A 23,110-nucleotide genomic window follows, 5' to 3' on the forward strand; every position below is an offset into this window, starting at 1 on the left:
ATCTGTTGAAACAATCATATAGGATTTTTTTTCCTTTTTATTGTGATGTACTATCTTCATTGATTTTTTTTTCTTTTTTTTTTTTTTTAGCTGAGCCATCCTGCTACCTGTTGGCAGCTCAGCGGCTGCTCAGCTCGGGCTGGACTCGAACTGCTGTTGCTCAGAGCTCAAACTCTTGAGCGAGCTCTTAACCAACTGAGCCACTCGGCCGGCCCTGATTTTTTTTTTGAATGTTAAACCAAGTTTGCCTTTTTGGGATAATCCCCACTCTATTATTAGCTTGGGTTTTGTTCATCTTCTCCAAAGCATTTTACGTCTATCTTGATGAGAGAGATTATTCTGTATTTTTTATTGTTGTTGTTGTCATTAACCTCTTTCTTAGGTTTTGTTATTAAGGTTATGCTAACCTCATAAAATTAGCTGACATGTCCCTGCTTCCTCTGCTTTCTAAAAGAGTTAGTGTAATATTGATATTTCTGCCCTAAATGTTTGATAGACTTCTCCAGTGAAAACTAAATAGGTGTGGAGTATCTCTTGTGGGATGGCTTTATATGATTTCAATTATTTTAAAAAAAACCAGAAACTCTTAAGATTTTCCTTTTCATCTTTTGTCACTTTTGTTGTTACATTTTTTTGAGAAACTTGTCTATTTCATCTAAAACTTCAATTCATTGGCATAAAGTCATTTATAATACTTATTTATCTTTTTTATCTTTTTAATACCTGTTGGCTTTGTAGTGATAGTCCCTCTTTTATTCCTAGTATCTGTAATTTGTACTCATTTTTTTTCCCAGTTACTTGTGCTGTGTAACAAACCTCCCCAAACTTAGTGATCTAAAATAATAATTCATTTATTTAGCTGCGGGTAGCCATTTGGGCTGAGAACAGCTAGACAGTTCTTAAAGTCCAAGAAGGTTCACACAGGGATCTAGCATTGGGATTATCATAGAATCTCTACTTTCCCCCATTCTTTTAACCAAAGTAAGTCACAAGAACAACTCACATTTACAGGATGGAAAAATAGACTCCACCACCAATTCCAAATGAGTGTGAATGTGGGGCAGGGCCAATTAGCACTAGTTTTGAAATCTAACACATAAGACATACTATTGTGGACCGATTGTAATGTATTTGGCAATTTTGTGAAAATAACCTGGTCTTATCAATATTGTGATACAACAGTCTTCATGCTTCTATCTGGACTTTCAAGAACAATAAGCTTTTTGGTGTCTCATCAAAAGAAACACCATTTCTTCCATTGATAAGATTTTGATTGTTTTATTTTTCATTTTATAAATCATTATATATTTTGGTTATCTATAGAACCCCAAACTGCTAAATATACTACTAATACTTTAAGAATTCAAAATGTGGCATTGGCACTTATTATCAGGATATATTAACATTGGGCTTAAAAAACAGCTTGTGTCTTAAGTAATTCTCAACTGTGGATAAATCGTAGGTAAAATGAAAGATAAGCATTTACCTTAGCACAGGTAATATATTTCTCTAGATTTCTCATCCTGTCTATCAAAGAGCAATTCTTGGACACAGAAAATATAAGTAGAGTTGGGAATGGGATGACAGAGATGAATAATAGTTTAATTTCACCAATCCTTAGTATGTATTCAAGCCTAACCATTAAGTAAACCTGGCTTCGCCTTTCTGGAAAGCTACCTCTATAAATTTATCCTAAGTTATGGTTGTGTGAACTCATCTGGTGATAAGGTTGGTCATTTATAGTGTTGTTTATCTCATGGAAATATAGGCAAACTAAATGTCTAATAGAACATATATGGTATATTCATCACATGGAATATTATACAACCATTTAAAAATTATAAAAGTATTTCGTGACACATGGATATTCATTATCTGTAGTTAATATGTAATATATATTTAAAGGCAGATTGTAAAGCTACTGATCAGATTATATTTTTGGTAAAATGGTTATATACAAATATATGTATATATAAAGAAAGGCTTGGAAGAATATACAACAAAAATGTTAATGATAGTTTCTGAGTGGTGGCAATATGAATGTTTCCAGCTTTATTGAGATGTAATTGACATATAACATTGTATTAGTTTTAGGTGTACAACATAGTGATTTGATATGTGTATATATTGCAAATGATCACCACAATAAGTTCAGTTAACATCTATCACCTCACATAGTTAACTTTTAAGATCTTTTAAGATCTTTTAAGATCTACTTATAAGAGAACTTTTAAGATCTACTCTCTTAGTAATTTTCAAATAAATGATAAAGTATTGTTAACTTTAGTCACCATGCTGTACATTACATCCCCATAACTTACTTTATCTTATGACTGGAAGTTGGTACCTTTGACTACATTTACCCATATCACTCACCCCTTACCCCACCTTCTCACCCCCATGGCAAACACCAATCACCAATCTGTTTTCTGTTTCTATGGGTTTTTTAGGTTTTCAGGTTTTTTCTTTTCTTTCTTTTTTTTTTTAGATTCCACATATAAGTGATGTCATAGAGTATTTGTCTTTCTCTGTCTAACTTAATTCACTTAGCATAATGCCCTCAAGTTTCATTCATGTTCTCACAAATGGCAGAAATTCCTTCTTTTTTATGGCTGAATAATATTCCATGGTGTGTATGTACTACATTTTCTTTATCCATGCATCTGTTGGTGAGCACTTAGATTGTTTCCATGTCTTGGCTGTAAATATGCTGTAAGCAACATGAGAGTGCAGTTGTTATATCTTTTTGAGACACTAATATGGCAGTTCTATTTTTAATTTTTGAGGAACCTCCATACTGTTTTCCATAGTGGTTATACCAATTTACATTCCCACCAACAAAGCACAGGGTTCCCTTTTTACCACATCCTCACCAACACTTGTTATTCTTGTCATTTTGATAGTAGCCATTCTAATTGGTGTAAGGTGATGGCAATATGGTTTTCATTTTCCTAATTTTAATCCATGATTTGAAATTTTTATAATACATATATGTTGATATAAGAAAAATAAATAGAAATTATTTTTTAAAAGCCCTATACAGTCACAATTTTCAGAATTATTTGTGTTTTTTTTATTGCTGCTGTCTAAATAACAAGAGGTATTGAGCTTTATAAAATCTATAGTTACCTGAAACTCGAGATGCTTTGCTTGTATGAAGACTGGTTTTATTGCCACCCTAGCAGAAGATGGCATCATGAAATGCAGTAGTTATTTTAGGATTTTTGTTTTTGTTAACATTCACAAGTACTCATAAAGATGGGGGAAATTCTTTTCTAATGAGCTTCAGGCTCTTATTTTTAAAAATCACCATTATTGTAAAAAAGAAACTTTACAAAAAGTTTACAAAACTTGTAAAAATGTTGGTTGGAAGCAGAATTTAGCATCTCATTTTTATAGCGCAAGTATTCATAGGGTCTGGAGTCTTTACAAAAAAAGTTGTCTGGAAAAATGTTGTTAAAAATAGACATAGGTATCGCATCCGTATTTAGACTGTGAGCCAGAATTCTGTGTGTTTCTTGCCCGTCTAAATGATGAGCTCGCTGCCTGCGTAATACATTACCCATCTGCAGCAAAGTGCTATTTCTACTTAGTAAATCTCAGTTATCACTATTATCCCTGGTGGAATATATAGACTTTGGCCACATTTTACTCCATTTCAGTGCCATGGCTGCAAACCAAAACAAAACTCTACTGGAGGATTTGATGTATATTTTATTCTCGTCGAATAGACTACTTAGGCCCGTTTCCCTCTGCAAAATGGTTAATGTAGTCTGCAATCTGTCATACACAAGCATGTCTACAAGGGGGGGCATTAAAACCTTCTAGGACCCAAATTAAATTTGGTTGGAATTAAATATACACTGGAGAGAATTTTGAAAGTGAGGCAAAGTTGTAAAATCACCACAACTGCAGACTAGACCCCGGTTTTTAATTTTTTGGTTATTTGCTTTATTCGGTTTGCTGCAGGCAGGCACAAAGCAGGGCTGGCTGTGCAGAGCTGAGTGCCTGGCTTCCTGGGCGGGAAGAAGCACTGGGATAGATTGAGCACACCTCAGTCACTAGCGCGGCCCCGTGCCTGCAGCTCTGCTGCACAGGCAGCTTTTTCCGTGTCAACACCTGCTCATTAGGAACCGGACCAAGACTCCCCAAGAGCTCTCAGATGGCCCAAATTTTGTAACCCTGCCAATCTGCACTAGAATTTAATAACAACCTTGAGGTGAAACTTGGGCCTTCCCTCATTGCTAATCCCCAAAACCATCTGGCCTTTCCCTTTCTCTGAATAACAGTTGAGTGTATGTGTGGGGGAGAGAGGAGAATGGGGGGCAGAAAAAGGGGAGCAAACCGATCTTATATATCTTAAAGGACAACCCACTCTCCTTCAAAGCAGATCGAGTTTCCTTTAGGTCAGAGACCCACGCTTGTTCTTTCCATAGCTTCCACACCTTTAATTGCCAGAAATTTGCACCATTCATTCACTATCGACAAACCTCCAAGTTTAGTTCTTTTAATGAAATAAGGTCCCAAGGAAGCATGTAAGTCTGTAATCATGATTCTGATACTTTTTTTTAAAAAAGAAAGGTTATGCATTTTCTCTTAAATTTTCCATTAGGTTTAGTATAATATTAGAAATATGGGAGATATTTCCATAAATATTTGTTTATGCCTGTGTCTTGCTCTACAGAAGAATTGAATAGTAGGAAATATGTAAAATATATAATAGTAGATTATAAATAAAATATCAAGCATCAGAACTTGTGTCCCCACCCCAGGGGAAGAAACAGAACATGGTGAACCAGATGTCCTATGCATTGCTTACAGTGTCATGTTTATGGTCCTGTTGGGGGCTCACTCCAGGGCGAATGCCCATCAAATAGAATGGCATACGGAGTCAGCTGTGCTGCTTAGAATTAGAATTGTGCTTACTCACTCTCACTCTCCTGAGCACTGGTTGAGTTTAGGGGTCTTAAATACGTGTGTTAGGCCCCTCTACTTCAATAAAGGAAGTGCCCAAGAAGTATTTGTCAATGGCTGGTTTAATAAAGACACTTGACTTATCTTACACAGTATAGAAAGTGTGCCTAGTAACATGTCTTTCCATCACTCAAAGGTTTAAATACGAAGGGTAGATTTCTATGGGAATTATGTAAATACGCATTTATGTATGCACACACATATGCATATGTGTTTATTTATACTATATATATATGATCATTCCAGGCATCAGGTTTTGACTCTGCTTTCATTCTCTTTCTCAGAAATCCTCAAAACAGTTTTTCACTAACCATGTGATACCTTAGAGAGGGGTTAGCAAACTATGGCCCTCGGGCCAAATCTAGCTGTTTTTGTGTAGCCTGCAAGATAAGAATGGTATGTACACTTTTTATCGGTTGGAAACAAATCAAAAGAAGAGTAATATTTGATGACTAGTGGAATTCCAATTTCAGTATCCATAAAGTTTTATTGGATGACAACTGCATTCATTTGTTTACATGCTCTCTGGCTGCTCTTGTGCTACAACAGCTAAGCAGAGCTGGTGCGACAGAGACCATGTGGCCTACAGAGCCCAACATATCTACTGTCTGTCCCTTTACAAAAATGTTTGCTGACCTCTACCTTAGAAGATACAAAAAACGAGCCAGACGGAATCAGCCTGAATCAAAGCACACCTCACAGTGTTTGACAACATATTCCCCCCACCCTGCCCTTTTTGTAAGATAAATTGGAAAAGAATACGAAAATTGTTCTAAATTTTCCTCTCTTTTAAAGGGCCTCATAACTTTTTTCTCCCAGCATATAAACTTATATCCCAAACAGGATGTTTTGAATATTCAAACTTGGCTACCTCTTGTGAGTTTATCCTGACGTGATATAATAGAAAGCCAAGTTGTAGAACATATGATGGAAAGTTTAATTCGTTTGGTTTACATTTGGCCTTCTGAAGCAACATGGAGGAGCAAACCCACCAAAATTTTCACAAGTAGGAGGCTAGGCAGGGAGAGCCAAAGTACTAGATGCACTGGGGACCCTGAGTGCCAATCTGTGTAGCAATGTGATAATGCCTTGTGTTTATGTGCACTGCCTCTGTCTTCTGTGGTGACCACATTGTTTCATAAACATCTGCTATTGAAGCATACTGGTGAGAAACATGGAATATTGTTTCCATTTTACTAAGGGAAGAGGCTATGACCTCTACAAGTAGCTTGTTCTGTGGCAGTAAGTCAGTGCCAAATGCAAGGAAATACAAATGTTTTTTTTCTTTTTTTGTCAGACATAAATCTTTGCATGATTAATATGGTCCACAATATGATAAAGAATTATTACCTGAATTGAAGTTTGAATATTTGACTGATTTACTTTACAGCAGTTCAGCATAGTATTTAGTTGTTGTTATCCTACCCTCGGCCACTATAATATGACCTCATGAATCAACCTAATCCGATACTTTACTCTCTGAAAATAAGAACATTTGCTTTCTTATGTGAGCCCCTCCATCCCTCACACACAGGGTCAGCAAATGATCACTGAGTAGGCCAGCAGTTTCCTGAATCTTCAAATCCTATTTTCTTCATACCTTTGACTTTTTTTAGTTGCCTCTTAAAAGAAATATTTTGGAAGTGAACTCACTTTCCTTGTAGCTTGATCAGAACATCCCAGCAGAAGTACACATAAATCAATCATTGCATTCTTACCTTAATTGTGTTTCTGTGTCAGGAGTGTATGCTAGGAGAGAGACTTTAGATATAGAACCAGGAACTTCACTGAGGTCTTATACCTACTTATAGCAAAGTTGGGCTAAAAGCTGTTTTTCCTTATTTGCTTCCATTATCATTCCTTTGGGGCACCTTAAGTATGATTATTTATATAAAAATTAAATAACAAGGGTTTAGAGAAATATCAAAAGAATATAATTTCACAGAATATGTTATGTTCGGTATGAAATCACGAGACTTATCTCCACAAGATACATAGAAAAATTTATTCCATTACTCAGTAGACATACTCCATTAATCTTTTAAATAGTTATTACAGTGTAAGTCAGTAAAAGGTGATAGAATTTATAATTAACCACATAGTTTAGGAGAGAGATAAGTAACACAAAAATATCTATTGTTTATCTTCAGTAATAAACATTTAAATTGAGCACGTTACGTGAGAACCATTCACATTCTCTATGAGCGGCTACAGTCGGTGTCTTGGTTTAGAGGGCTATTTGGGGGAAAATTAGTCCCCTAAGAGAATGGAAGGCTCAATTCAATTGCTCTTCACTATCTAGGCTTATTTTTCTTGGAGAATCTAAAAATGCAAAGAAGCAGAATCCATGGACAGTTGTTCCCCATCTAGTCACTTTCCGTGCAGTCATACTGCTTTGTTTTCTTCATAAAACTTGTTACTATCTGAAATTATTTACCTTATTTCTTTACTTAATTCCCCTGTCTCATACTCACAAGATTGGAATCTGCAGAAAGTGTGGCCTCCAATGGTTATTCACCATTGTGCCACCAGCTCCTAGCACAGTGCCGAGGCCATATGATCTGTTCAGTACATGTGCAGTTGGCCAGGTTGACCGGGGGGTGAGGGGATGGATTGTGACATTGTAAATTCTATGGTTGGGGAAGAAAGACTTCATACTCTCCCTAGAAAGCGTGGTTCTGAGTGCTGACCCATTTTGTTCTGTTTTATATTCCCCCACCCCTGCTTTCCCATCATGAGTACCTGTGCTGTCATTGTGGGTTTACTTGCCTCTCTCTCCCATTGATTACGTGAGGGCAGGAACCAAGTCTCATTCACCTGTATGTCCCAGGTGCTGCATGAATATGGTGACCAGCAGAGCGAGTGAGCGAGTGCGTGCATGCTTCTTTGAGCACAAGCTGAGAACATACTATCTTTTTGTGTTTCACCCCTTCCAATAGGGAGAAGCATAATGTATAAGACGCACCCTTTTTCAAAAAATTTGGGGTCTAAAAACTGGGTGTGTCTTATATAGTGGTTGTAGATTTTTTTTACTTGCGTTTCCCGCTTTTTTCACACTTGTTTTTGTGCTCATAAAACCACTGTATAAGGCGCACCCAGTTTTTAAACCCCAAATTTTTCGAAAAAAAGGGTGCGTCTTATACATGGGGAAATACGGTACTAAGTGCCTTCTGATGCTTCTTTGGAGAAATATCTGCCTCCAGGAAGATAGTTTCTAGCAAATTGGGCTTTCTTTTTGTTAATAAACGCTCTTTATATAGATTAGAACTCTCCAATAGAAATATGGTATGAGCCACACATTTGTAATAGCCATATTTAAAAAGCCTTTTAAAAAGTGAAAATAATGTTAATATATTTTATTTAACTGGATGTAGCCAAAATGTTCTTATTTCAGCATGAATCAATGTATAAAATTAATACTGAGATATTTTATGTTCCTTGTTTTCATACGAAGCCTTGAAATCCAGTGTGTATTTTATATCTCAATTGGAGATGCACAATTGTCATCAGAAATCCATGATCTATATTTTATTTCATGAAATTTAAATTTGAAAAAGTAGGTTCACAAATCCAAATTGTCCCAAACATCCTTAAATATGTTTCAGTATCTGACTTGAGTCTGTTTTTAAATTTTAAATTTTAAATTAAATTCAAAACTCAGTTCTCCAGTCACACTAGTCAAATTTCAGTGCTCACTAGCTCAGTATGGCTGGTGGCTACTGTAGGCCAGTAAAGATTATAAATTCCTGAATAAACCTTTCCTATATATCTCCCTTATTTCCAAGCACCCTCAAACTTCTGTCACCTCCAATCCCAGTATTCTGGATTTGTGAGAGGATATCTTTGAAGTCATCTGGTCTAGCTACCTCCTTCTATAGGAACAGGAAGCGAGAGAGCAAGTGGCCCGTCCAGTACATTTCGTTTGCCCATCACTCTTGGTGCCAGCTTTGTACTCAGTGCTCTGCAAGGCACTACCAGTCCACGTCTTTGGGTCACACAGAACCCAGGGATGTACCTTTGGGGATCCTGCACGTGTGGTAAGGGATCCCCTCCTCTCTGCCAGCCAGCATGATAGAGAGACCTTGGGGAAGCCACCCCGTGTGCTTGCGCCCAGCCTCTCATGAGAGGTTGCAGAAGCAGCTGGCAGCTTGGGGCCAGCTGGCTATCCAGTGCTGAGGTCAGACTGGTTAGTCGGACAGACAGCCTGCTCTAGGGATGGAGGGCAGACCGAGTGCTAAGACAGATGGAAACAAGGCCATTGCTCACTTATCCAAACGTGCCACCCATTAGGAGAAGCTTGGAAAGGACCACCAGCTCCTCAGTCTTATCCAGTCACAGCCTTTTGTTTTAGTACTTCATGTGTCTCATCTGAAAATGAAGAATATTGTGTGACTATGAGTTGAGAATTTCCCAGGGTGATTTTTTTTTCACTTGTAACTGTTGACAGGTTTAGTGCTTGTTTTCTTTCTTGTTCCCCACATTGTTCACAACCTGCCCATGGTCTCTTGACAGCACCATTATCTAGGATGCCAAAATTAACAAAATGACGATGGATCCATGTTTCTTTGTGAAGGAAAAATATTTTGACGCTCTCCTATGGTGAGGCTGCTTGGCTTCTGAGAAAACTTAAGTGGGTGCCACACGAAATAGTTTTCATTCCATCAAAACGTGCTTTCCTCATTACCCAGAGGCAGAGGCATGGGTGAGATGGTGCACTTTCCTTGGCCGACTGAACCGTTTCTCTTTTTCTTTTCTTTTCTGCTTCCCATTCTTCTATATGCGTCCCATCCTCCACTTCTCTACATTACTGTGTAATATTGTTACAAAGTGCACAGCTATTGTAACTTTAGAATTACCAAGTGACTGCATCATCTCCATAGAAGTCACATGTATTGTTGTTTGTGTGTCAACTCAGTTCAACAATGTGGAGACACGATATAAAATGACAAACAGCAGTGGTCAAATTATTAACTGGCTGAAGTCTAGTCAAAGTTTGTCTTGAAACCCTGGCAAGGAATATGGCAAAACAGAGGAGAAAGAAATCTCCTGGCTGTGGTCTCTCAAGTGTGTAAAATATCCCAATGAATTGATATATATATATATATATATATATATATATATATATATATATATATATAATTTTTTTTTTGGTGGGGTATTTAATCACACTATTTTGATTCCTGGATTAGAAATTATTTGGTGTATAAACATTAACTCAGATGCCAAACTGGAAAGTGATTTTTACTTTTTTGTGCTAATTTTTTGCTGTAATAATACACAGACAGGAAATACTCAAAATGACTCTTGTTTCTCTGGTAAGAAATCGAATTATTTTGGACCAAATCGTGAGGAAACTTGTAACAAGACGAGTCACTTTTTTTTTTTTTTAGCTGAGCCGTCCTGCTACCTGTTGGCAGCTCAGCAGCAGCTCAGCTCGGGCCGGGAATCAAACCGCTGATTTTCAGAGCTCACACTCTTGAGCGAGCTCTTAACCAACTGAGCCAGTCGGCCAGCAGGAGTCACTTTTTGACATAACTTGTGGTGACAAAGGTACAGCAAGGAAAAGTCCAGGAACCCTCCTTGCTGCAGTGTGCTGGTTTTCAAATTCTGCCCACCCACGCTACCTTTGGGAGGGAGGGTTGGGAAGCCAAAAAGCTGAGGCCCTAGGACACCATTCCTTGAATTCAGCCAAGCAGCTCTACGGTTACATTTATTATAACGGCATTTCCTATAGGACTTATCAGGGAAAAATTTCTGCAGCTAATAAGTTTGTAAGATTACGCTTTTAATTTGTAAGATGGTTTAGGAATTCTTGCACCTGGCACCTTTATGAAACCAGAACAGATCTTTTTTTTTCCTTGAGAGAAGTGGCTTAAAAATTGTTTTTCCTTCGCTTTCAATAACTTCAACATTCCATGCACAGGTTACCCCCATCCTGTGCAAGTCCTGTCCATTACACCCTCATGGCCAATGTCAGGGGGTAGGACTGGGGAAGTTACCCGGCAAGGGGGAGCCCACTTTGAACCTTGCATTATTGTTTCAGGTGGGGTGGCTGCTATAATGCTGTTTCTCCCTCTCCTATCAGAGACCTGCCACTCTGCTCAGAGACCAGCTGTGCAATCAGTTTTACTTTGAAGAGTCATACAAAAATCATACAATTCTGTAATTTCCCAAAAGAGAACAGACTCTTGAGACTTAAGTGGAAAACTTTTATAAATCTTCAACCAAAGAATAAAGTATTTAAAGGTTCTTCTCATGTTTCAGCTATTATTAAGGGCTGGCTTTCTAGAATTACCGTATTTTGCTATGTATAATGTGCTTGTGTGTATAATGTGCATCCACATTTTTGGCCCAGACTTTCAGGAAAAAAATCTTTTGTTTTAATTTTTTAACTCAAATTTGTATTTGTTTACATGTAGGTACTTGTTTTTTGTATTATAAAGGAATTTTAGCATTTATGTTTTAACATATTATGGTACAAAAAATTTTATGTAACAAATAATTACAAAACACAAGAACAAATGCAAGGTACACAAGGTTTTATGTACCAGTAAAAATATTATGATACTTATGCATCATAGAAGGCCAAGAACTCTTCATCGTTGCAAGTTTGTTGTAAGTTCAACAAACCCATTATTGTATTCCAGGGTATTATTTTGCATACGGATATCGTTATTGATTTCTAGAGTTACACTTTTAGTTCATAAGCATAAATAAAAGAATTTAAAAACATATATATATAGATATAGAATTAGTACTACCCATGTATAATGCACATCCTTATTTTTCCCCCACAAATTTGGGCAAAAAAGTGCACATTATACATGACAAATATGGTATTGACAGAACTGTCAATTCAGTTGGGAGGGAAAAATAATATCTGTGGCGATCTTGAGTAAATACCTTTGTGTTGAGAATAAGTAGAGAAGGAGCTTGAGAGTTACCTGTTAGGGTGTACACTGGGTCGGGAGAAATGGACTAAGACTTGAGAGATATAACAGTCAACATCTTGGACCCACAGAGCCACCTTCCTGGACAGTATGACTCTTAGAAGTTCTTCTAGTTTAAAAGTGGAAGACAAAAGCCCACATTTTCTGTAAGAAAGAAAATCTAAACAAGCTATACTTAGAATTTATTTTTGGTGGGTTAACCACTTACGAGATACAACAAAATCCAACATAATAAAGTCCGTATTATGGCAGCTTAAAAGTCACGACAGGTTCTCAACTTCTGAACACTTTTGGGAAGGAAAGAATTATTCTAGAGAGAAATGTGTTGAAAAATACCTGTGGCCTGTTTTCCTAATTTCCAACTGTGATTTTACAGATAGAGATCAATGGGCAAATGTAGCTTTGCCAGCCTCAGATGGACAAGTTACCTTGGTCAAACGTACTTACAAATATATTTTAAAGTATCATTAGTGCCTCTAAAAGAAGAAAAAGAGAAGATCTAGAAGCCAGTGGGAAGCCAGCCAGTTTTTTAGCTGGCTGTCCTCTTCATATTGCTGAAAATACTGAAAGAAACTGCATGAATGTTCTTCAAAAATACAGGGTGATTTTTATGTAGAAAGAAAGCATGCCAGGGCCGGCCGAGTGGCGCGATGGTTAAGAACTCGCTTGGGATGCCAGAGGGCCCCGGTTCGGATCCCACATATGAGGGCCAGTGACACTGTGCCCTCTACAGCTAAGATACTGAACAACAGCTCAACCTGGAGCTGGGCTGCCATGAGTCGCCGGCGACGGCGTGGGCTGCAGCCCCTGTGGCAGTGGATTGCCATGGGCTACCGTGTGTGGCCAGCAGCCAGCGTGAGCGGCCAGCAGCCGCAGTGAGCGGCCGTCCAGAAGCCGGCGACTGATCTGCCTCACCCGGGAAGAGCGCAATGATGGTGCCAACTTGGGCCAGTGAAGCAACGTCCTCCACAACTAGATTGAAGAACAAAAGGACAGCAACTTGTCTGTTCCCCTTTCCCCAATTCCCCAGCACTGTTCCCATCCCCCCAATTCCCCAATAAAAAAATATAAAAAAAAAAAAAAGAAAGAAAGCATGCCAAAGTTTTAATTTTTATCCTTTTCTCCACCCCATTTATTACTATTACAATAAAAACCCTTCTGTTAGAAAAACACTTATTTTTACTATAATTATCCAAGTATGGTTTATCAAAGCTTTGGATCTGAGTTACATTTAATTCTGCACCTTCATGTTCCCTTTCATTTTGTCAAATGATAGTTTCATGGGCAATGGAGAGCCTTTCCGGAACTCTTCCTGAAGAGAGTTTCTGTGGGAAAGTAAGCACAGGGGCATCAGTGCACACAGTAGGCCCTCAGGATCTGACCAGAGTGGTTTTCACATGACTCACAGTGAGGCCCGGGAGGAGCGTTCTGTCCATTTGTAGTAGTACTGGAACAGCCATGGTCCCCACACCTTTCCCTTCCATCGCCTATTGCTGCCTGGCAGAGACTGTAAAGCACCTTACAAGGGGAAAGGAGGAAGATCTTCCATCTCCAAGTCAGAAATACAGTGTCTAGTTGTTTGCAGGAACTCAACCCTGGGGTGAACAACAGCCACAGAGAACCTCACCAAATCCTTGTGCGACGCCTGTGGACTTTTTGCTTCGGCCATTACACTATCAGTCAGTCCTGCAAAGTAAAACGCACTAATCTCCAAACTATGGACTTTGGGTATTGGAAGTACACATACTAAGTCTTTTCAACAGAGCATCAGCTCCACATACACACAACACACAACACACACACACACACTCATTTTCTCAGTGAATGTAGGTTGTTTGTTTTGTTTGTTTGTTTGTTTACCAGGGCCCAAATGTTTCAGGTTCAGTCTGATATTCCAGTCATTTCTTGTTAAAGTTGTGTGAATGCCATGTGTGTGTGCGTGTGTGTGTGTGTATGTGTATGTGTATGCGTGTGTGTGTGTGTGTGTGTGTAACTGATCCCTGACTTAGTAAATGTCTTCCAGTGCGTGCACCCTGAGAGAAGATCCCCCCGCAGGCCCTGAGCTCTGCTGCTATTTCGCTTCACATCATGAATATTCAGAGGCTGCAGTCATTGAAGACTCAGGTGGCAAAAATCTGAAGGTGATTGAAGCAAACCCTAACATGAAAGCCAATCTCCATTTCAGCAACTCGGAGACCCTGATTACAGCACAGATTCCCCATTCTGTGACCCTCAGACCACAGGAGAGCAGAGTCCTGGGGAACTCCTATGAATCAGGCATCTGTTCCATACACCAACATGCGCACGTCTTTCTGTAGGATGTGTTGTAATCAGCATGTTGTTTTAAAAAGACAACAGGCCCTTCTGTAGTCTTCTCCCACAAAATGCATTTAGGCTAATAGTTCAGCATAAAGGGTGCCCTGTTGAAAGCAGCAATGCATGCATTGTTTTCCCCATAATGCAGTCAAGATCCCCATAGCAAAAGTGAGTGTATTTTGTGTATCTTATTTTATATATTTTGTCACCACCAGCAGTTAAAGCTAAAGTAGGAACTGCTCCATTCTATTACGGGTTAAATTATGCTCTGTGCAGATCTCGTGGTGATGCATAAATTGCAGCCCTGTCTTTTTTTCAAAGGGTTCTAAAATAGGTTTTCAGAATTAGGGCTGGATTTTTGCTCCTGCATGTGTGGTGGCTCCTGATCTTTTCCCTTCAGAGAAGCATCCTTTGCAGCGTTCCCCCTTCCGAGGACTCAACTTAGACACTTCCAGCTGGTGGCAGGGGATACAGCCATAATACAGCTCCCTCTGTCCCAGCTGTCTTTTCCACTACGGTAAATGCATTACGATGGCTGCACTCTCGTGTAAAGGTTCAGGTAGAAGAAGGTGCAGGATGAAGTCTGGAAACCGTCGTTTGGGTTTTTAAAAGCTTCAGCTTCTACAGCATCTTTGCGTTTTGAATGTCTTCCTGCTTCCAGCCCAAGGCTCCTCTCCAGTGATTGGGATGCTGCTGTAAGCCTGAAAATCGAGGTGCCTGAGGATATCACCTTTTACCAGGAAGCTCTGCCTGCTTGAGGGGATCTTTTTCAATGCATTATGGCTCATGCCGCCTCACAATTAAAGAAAAACAGGGATTTAGAAATCAATGCTGAAGAGGAGCCTGAGAAAAAAAGGAAACACCGCAAACGGTCCCGGGATCGGAAGAAAAAGGTAGCTGTATGTGCCAGAGCATAGCTCTTGCCTGGCTTTATTTTGTTTTAATCTCCTCCCGGCATCTGTTAGAAGCATTAAGGGCTTTTTTTTTTTTTTTTTTTTTTTTTTTTATAACATGCTGTGTGCAGTGTAAATTGGGAGTGCAAATTGGGAACAGATGATACAATCCTATGGCAGACCACGGCCATCGGATGGGCAACGCAAGGGGAGGTTGTACCCTGTGTGAGGGTGATTGCAGTGCCGATGCGGAAGGTGTGCTTTCACTTTCCATAGGCATCGGCATGTTTCCACTGCCAGGAAAGGTGTGCAAGGAAGTTAAAAGTTGTTTCTTCCCAGCCCAGTCAAGGTTAAATGGCCTGCGGTGACTTAGGTTTGGGGGAGAGGCTAGAGAGCCCGGCTTTGGACTTCTTAGAGGTCTGACTCGTGGAAAAGGAGCTTTTGTGCTAGAACTGTGTCACATGTGTGTGTTTGTTTCTCAGGCAAATCAGTGACCTTAAGGATGTAGCAGGAAAAGTCATTTCCTGCTTTGCTTTTTTTTCCCTCTCGCGTCTTATTTCTTTATGGTGCTTTTCATTAGGTTGTGCAATGGCAATAAGCTGTTAGAAGTAACTTTCTTTTGTTCAATACAGCTAAAATCATAGAGGCTTGTTTTTATCTGCTGGGTAAAAGTGATAATCTTGAATGCAGGGATTTCTATTACATGGCAGGGACCTGCAACCTTCAACGCTGATTGCTTTGGATCCAGGCATGGCCATTGATCATCCCCTACTGATATGCTAAGACAGGGGCAAAAAAAAAAAAAAAAGGAATATTCTAGGTCAGTGGTGTTTTATTACAGCCTGAGAGTACTTACTGAGTGTTTGGTGGCTGTGCCCTTAAATATGACTCCTAGGTACTGACCCAGGAGAGAGGGCCCACAGCACTTTTCTTCATGACAATAAAAATTGACTAAAACTCTATGATCTGAATAGGGAAGCCGGGTCATAAAGCATTTTTATGTGTCTTTGTGAGAATTCCCAAGAGAAAGATAGTCTTAATTTGCTCTGAGCAGTGATGCGTGTTCTATCTAAATGACATGCAGATTTCAGCCACCACATGCACCTCTATCCAGGAAGGACCATGAATATTTGGGGGAGGGGGGGTTGCCATTTTTTTTTAGAGTTAGTGTCTATAGAAGACGCCTCTTCCTTTTGTTTCATGGCAGGCTTTCTGAGATGGATTTGAAGGGCTGCAGTTGCTTTGCTGCAAGAAGTTAAATTTAGATAGTTCCCACTTCACTGTTCTTGTAAATAAACTTCTTGAATATATTTTCACAGACATCCAAACTTAGTTTGGGAAATGCTGTGCCCGCATATTTCAGAGACTTGTACAGCAGAACTGTTATGAAATTGCCATGTTTTGCTAGGTTCTGGTCTAACTGTATTGTATGAGGTTCATCTGTGGATAGGTCACTATTGGTTGTTCCTGTCTACACACCTTTATCCACTCCCACCCTGGTAAGCTGGTTTCTAAGCAACATGAAGGAAGGTACATATATCTGTATGAAGGTAGGGCATTACCATTGCTGTCAGTGCTCTCCATGAGGTCTTAGCTGAGCCAGGCCCATGTACAGCAGTTCCCTGTGGGAGCGAGGACAGGCCTGCTGCCTCTGAGCCTGGGTTCCTCTTTGACTTGGAAGCAAAATAGGGCAGGGATGAGGCAGGGAGCTCCTGGACTCACGAAGCTAAAGCAGATGCTTTGTGGACCAAAATGCTTTGTTAGGAGGACAACAGAGTCTGTCTGATGTAAATCTCTTAGCAACCGGAAGGGAAAATGGAGAAATATCAATATCGCTATTGTGAATGTACTAGCAGGTTTCAATGTTTTGTTCTCAGGCCACTCAGAGTGGATCATAAAAGTGGCTCGTTGGGTAACACTTCCATTGCTATTGTACTTGTTAATCCTTAACCCAGTATAAAATGTATCTTCCCTATCAAAGCTACATGTATTACAGGAGGTTTAATATTCATAGTCAAATGAACAATGGCTATTTCATGGACTACTTTTAATGTACAAAGCTAAGATTGAATTACTTTGAAGACACACTAGATTTCTTCCGGTGGTATAGCACATATAACGCTTACTTCCTGTGAAGTGAATTGTATCGACTTTGCATTTCTTTTTCCTACCTTTTTCTAAGACCCTAATTAAGGCTTGTGGGCTACTTTGCTTCATTATAGGCCCCATGTAAACTGGCAAAGCTGCTTTTAAATATTTTTTTGGGTATTATGGGGATAGTGGCTCTTGCTCATATGCAGAAATATCTTCTAGGATCTTTTAATTACATAGAAGAAGTAGTGAGTACTCATAAAATCACAAAATAGAAAAGCTTAGGAAAAAATGTAGAGTATCTAATTTATAAAATAAGAAATTTGGTTTAGGGTAAATCCTGCAATTCAGGTTTGGGCAAAATGAACCTTTCTTGATTGTATTTATATGATACAGCATCATACATTATGGGATATTAGTAAGTATTATAATCAAATCATACGGGGATTAACACTGGATTCACATTTCATCAGGTTTTTTTTAACCCAATGAGTTACACATTTGGTCTAGTATAAATATTGAAAATCATGAATAAGTGATTACCAGTCAAAAGATGTAGGAAACTTCTAGGAATTTATAACCAGATGAATTTTAATAATTATGTGTTTTATTGTTGGCACAACAGTTTAGTGTCAAGAAAGAGAAAATCTTCTTGTTTATTAAAAAGAAATGCATTTAGGTGAACTCTTAATCTTTTATCGCCAATTTTTCTGTCTTGAAGCATAAAAACAAACACACAAACGGACAGTAGAAGGGAAAGGAAAAAGGTTCCCATGAGTATCTAGCTTAAAACTTTCTTACTGCTACATTTACTGCGTTTACAGATCTCCCTTGCCCACCCCTTTCCATTGCTCTTCCCTGATCCTGTTATGTATTTTTCCCTTTCACTCTCCTTCTCTCCTGATTGGCTACTTAGGTTGGCATCAAATAAGAGGCATGCCAAAGGTAGGCAGAGTGCCTTTGGGTAGGTTAATATTGGATCCATCCTCTCAGTAAGCAATTTGTATCCCCTGCGCCCAGCAGGGTCCCACCCAACAGGTGGTGGTCAATAGATGTCCCAAGCCACCATGAACCCATGACAGTTAGAAGTCACACATGCTCTTCAGTCCCTGCATTTCCCTTGCTGCCACTGGCTTCTGGTGCTATGTTACTGACCTGTTTTGCCCTCTCGCCACATAAACTATAAAATACATTTCAATAGTGAGGACTATTAAGAGTATTGGCCATAATTTACTCAATGATTTTTTTAAACATATGCATGCATGCTTGTATATGTTTATTACGTCCTATCAAAAAAAACTTTGAGGTTACCGAAGGAAATTTATACTAAAAAGGGAAACATGTTTGGAGTTCTACCCTCTCTCTATATGACTGACATAGGGATATACTTGGATAAAATGACAATTCTGTGATTAGTGACCTTTCTTATTATTGATACCAAACTCATGCAGCTATTCAGTGGCAGAGCAGGAATGAATATTCATGGCTTCATTTTTTCCCCAACATATATTTATTGGATGATTTCTGTGGATTAGACATTGCATTCAATGCTGGAGACAAAGCTAGTGAACAGTGCAGTATCCCTGCAGAGGGAGGAGAAAGGTAAGGGCACCATGAGATGCCTTCCACAAAGTAGACAAAGAGCCACAGGCGCCCACAGGAAGTCGTCCACTTCGATTCAGATGGACTCAGAGGAGGTTTTTAGTGAAGCTGAGCCATAGCAGAGGAGGGAGTGAGATAGACACGTAGAGGGATGGGAATCCCATGCTCTAAGTGATGGAAGTGGGAAGGAACATCGGGGTGTGTGGGAAACAAACATTATTTTGGAACACCCAGAACCAAGGGGACATGAGTCTACGGCAGAACACATGACTGAAAAGTAGTCAGGGGCCAGATCATCTTACAGGGTTGGAATTATCCTGCTCAAGTTAGGGGAGGACTTGAGCAGACTCGAATGGTGGTGGTAGGGAGAGGAGATGGGGATAGCTTTATGGTCTAGGACCATCACTCGAGCATCAGTGCAATAGCAGCTAGGAGAGCAGCCAGGAAGCAGTGATGGTGATACAGGCACAAGAAATGCTGAGGGTCTGAACCAGGCGAAGAATCTGCCAGTGGAGAGGGGGTGTTGCGTATGAGAGGTATTTAGGAGAAGATGCAGTAGAATTTGGCAATGGATTGTATGTAGGATGTGAGAAGGACAGATCAGATTCTCGGGTAACTGCCAAGTTCCTGGCTTGAAGCGGAAGATGAAGAATTCAATTTCCTGGATTCATGTCTCTTCTCCTAGAACATTTATCGACCAGTTAAAATGCACCAGGTAGGGTGTTGAATTGCTTCATAGGTGGAGATTCATTTAATCTTCACAACAACACTACAAAGAAAGTATTTTTATTATCCCCATTTCACAGATGCAGGAACTGAGGCATAAGCCTTTAAGCTGTTCACTCAGAGTCCTTATGGTAATCAGTGGTGGAGCTGAGATTTGAATTTGAATAGTATTAACTTTTTAGCTTGTGCTCTTAGCTACTCTACAGCATATGCAGTTTAATATTTTCACAGCTATACATCAAAATGGGCTTGATTCAGATAATCTCCTAAAAAGTACGTTATTTCCTAGACACCGGGCACCTTAAATAACAGGCCTTATATCTCCAAGTAACCCAGTATGGTAGTGTGTCTGTTTTTCTTACCTTCTTCAGTAGATTTTCATGTTTTACCATAAGGATTTCTTTCTTTATTTTTTATTTTGGAAAACGAAATAAAAAATGACCAACACTGGAACTTCAAATCCTCATAGATGTGTTGTTGTAATAACTACACAACCATGTTAGGTGCTTGCTGTATACCAACAATGTGCAGAGTGATTCTCATGTATCTTTTTTTTTTTTTTCCTCACAGCGTCTCTATGAGGCAGGTATTATTTTCATCCCCATTTTCCATAGCTAAAACCAAGGTTTAAAGTGAATGAATACCTTGTTTGAGGCCATGCAGCCAGTAAGTGGTGGATCGAGACTTAAACTTGAGCCATAGGACTTTGGAATCTGTATTTAACCACAGGGTTTAATGAAAATCTAGGATTAAAGCATTTTAAGGATTTTAGAACAAATTTTAGGAGACATTAACTATTGAGTATTATCTCTTGCTGTACAATCTTGGTGCTTCCTGACATTTTACAGGATTTCCCCATACCTAGTTACCTAGGCAACTGTAGCACACCTGATGGAAGATGCCAGGCAGGGTGAGGTTCTTTACTGCAACAGCTGGATTTGGGGACAAGGGAACTGTGTAGAGCCATATGACATAAACGGAACACACTCTTTCCTGCTCTGCCAAGCACATAGACCCCTGATCTCTAGGGAGCCTGGCTACTCTATCAGCATACTTGATATTCTACACTGTAATTATGTGTTTACATATGTGCTTCACCCAAGAGACTGTGAGCTCCTTGAGGGCAGAGGTATCACAATCACTACCACCAAACTTGGGCTTGCAGAATAGGTGGATGGGTGGGAGGGTGGGGGATGGGTGGATGGACGGATGGACGGACGGACAGGAGAGTCAGTATAATGTAATGATTAAAAGCATGGACGATGGTGTAAGATTGCCAGAGTTCTGTGCTGGCACTATCCCTTAGCTGGTGTGACCTTGGGGAAGTTATTTAACCTCTTAGTGCCTCAGCCTTTTTAACTGTGAAATAAACATAATAATATGTACTTAGCCACAGGGTTGTAATGAGATTTCAATGAATTGATGCGAGGGCAGTGGTTGGCACAAAGTAAGAGCCATGTAGTGGTAGTTGTTGCTGTCGTTGCTCATATTCATAATGAACAGATAGAAGAACAAATGGACTGTTTCCAGCCTCAGCCTTCGTGGATGGTGCCAACAAGTCAACCACTGAAGCTGGGCTGGGAAGCTCCCTAGGACCACATCCAGCTGCTACCCCGTCTCCACTCTTCCACCATGTGGAAGAGGATGGATGGAAGAAGGCTTAGCTCACTCATACGAATGGTTGTCAACCTTTGTCCTTTGATATTCCATGATATTTAGGGGTAGGGAAGCAATTAAATAAAACCTGTCAGTTGTTTGGCTCCCTCTGCTCTGTTATATGTAGTACATTTTTCTCAATAAAGTCATCTGTTCATTTTTTAAAAACTTAACACTTTTTTGCCCTTGATCGATTACCGTTATAACCAGTGCAAGAGTTTGTTAGGTATAAATTATACATTTATTAATGTCTGAATGTTATTTAAAAATTTTTGATTTGTTACTAACATACTGTAGCTATTGAACTATTACTCTTCTGGCCCATGATCTTTTCTGTTTCTTAATTTTCCTTTGACAAGAATGATGTTGTGGGGTGTGTGTGTGTGTGTGTGTGTGTGTGTGTGTGTGTGTGTGTGTGCGCGCGCGCGCGCGTGTGTGTGTACATTGTTGAATCTCAATATTAAAAATGTTAGTTTTTCATGGGTATGCTTAAGGAAAAAGGATTTGGCAGTTTTATTTTCCTTCTAGTTACATTAGAAAAATTTACATTAATCATATCACATTTTACCTGCATCTGTTCATTTAATAAAAATGTATTGTGCATCTGTATTGTACCTGTCACTGTGCTGGGACTGGTAATATAAAGAATGGGACCTGGGGGCCCATCTACCTGCTCTCTTTTAGATTTCTCCTTGTAGTACTCTACACAGGTAAAGGACTAGAAGAAAAACTGAATACTTTTTGGGTGCCTTTTGCATTACTTATCTTATTTGGATTTATGTTAACACTATGCCATAGTGTTATCCACATGTACAAAGGCATTCGCCTAAGTTTTTTTTTTAATTTTTAAAATTTTATTATTTTTATTAGTTTCAGGTGTACAAAGCAACATTTACACCCCTCACAAAGTGATAAGCCCCTCCCCCAAGCTACTACCCCTCTGACATATATGTAGTCATGGGAGGTGGAGTACAGCATTAAGGAAGATAGTCAATGGTATTGTAACAGTTATATAAGATGTTGTATATTTACAGTCAGATATTTACTTATAGTTGACATTGAATATTATTCTACTTCAGCTTCAGTTGTGCAGTGCATTGGTCAAGCATCTACATAGCCTATGATCCCCCTGATAAGTCCAGTGCCCATCTGGCACCCTACATTATCTTACAACGTTGTTGATTATATTCCCCATACTGTATTTCATATGCCCATGAGGATATTGTGTCTACTAATTTACATTTTCTAACCCCTTCACCTTCTTCCTTATCCCCTCCCCGCTTCATCTAGCAACCAACAGATTTTTTTTCTACATCTCTGAGTCTGTCTCTTTTATTTGCTCATTCTGTTCTTTAGATTCCACATATAAGTGAAATCATATGATATTTGTTTTTCTCAGCCTGACTTATTTCACTTAGCATAATATTCTCAAGGTCCATCCATATTGTTGCAAATGGTAAAGTTTCATTATTCTTTATAGCATAGTAATACTCCATTGTATAAATGTACCACAGTTTCTTAATCCAGTTGTCTATTGATGGTCATTTCAGTTGTTTCCATATTTTTTTTTAAAGATTTTTATTGGGGAATTGGGGGATGGGAACAGCACTGGGGAATTGGGGGGAAGGGGAACAAACAAGTTGCTGTCCTTTTGTTCTTCAGTCTAGTTGTGGAGGATGTTGCTTCACTGGCCCAAGTTGGCACCATCATTGCGCTCTTCCCAGGCGAGGCAGATCAGTTGACGGCTTCTGAACAGCCGCTTACAGCGGCTGCTGGCCACTCATGTTGGCTGCTGGCTACACAAGATAGCCCATGGCAACCCACTGCAGCAGGGGCTGCAGTCTACGTTGTCACCCACAACTCACGGCATCCCGGCTCCAGGTTGAGCTGTTGTTCAGCATC

At 39.4% G+C, this 23,110-nt stretch overlaps 1 protein-coding gene across 1 annotated transcript in view; it reads left to right on the forward strand.

Annotated features, from left to right (window-relative positions):
* Positions 1-14,554: 14,554 nt before the first annotated feature.
* ANK3 (ankyrin 3) overlaps positions 14,555-23,110 on the forward strand; it is a 339,429-nt gene continuing 330,873 nt past the window's right edge. Inside the window, exon 1 of the mRNA XM_019638372.1 lies at positions 14,555-15,133. Within this exon, the coding sequence (XP_019493917.1) occupies positions 15,020-15,133 (114 nt within the window). The 5' untranslated portion in view covers positions 14,555-15,019. The remainder of the gene's footprint in view (positions 15,134-23,110) is intronic.

The sequence above is a fragment of the Hipposideros armiger genome, unplaced genomic scaffold (assembly GCF_001890085.2).
Source record: "Hipposideros armiger isolate ML-2016 unplaced genomic scaffold, ASM189008v1 scaffold_39, whole genome shotgun sequence".
In the NCBI taxonomy this organism is placed as follows: domain Eukaryota; kingdom Metazoa; phylum Chordata; class Mammalia; order Chiroptera; family Hipposideridae; genus Hipposideros; species Hipposideros armiger.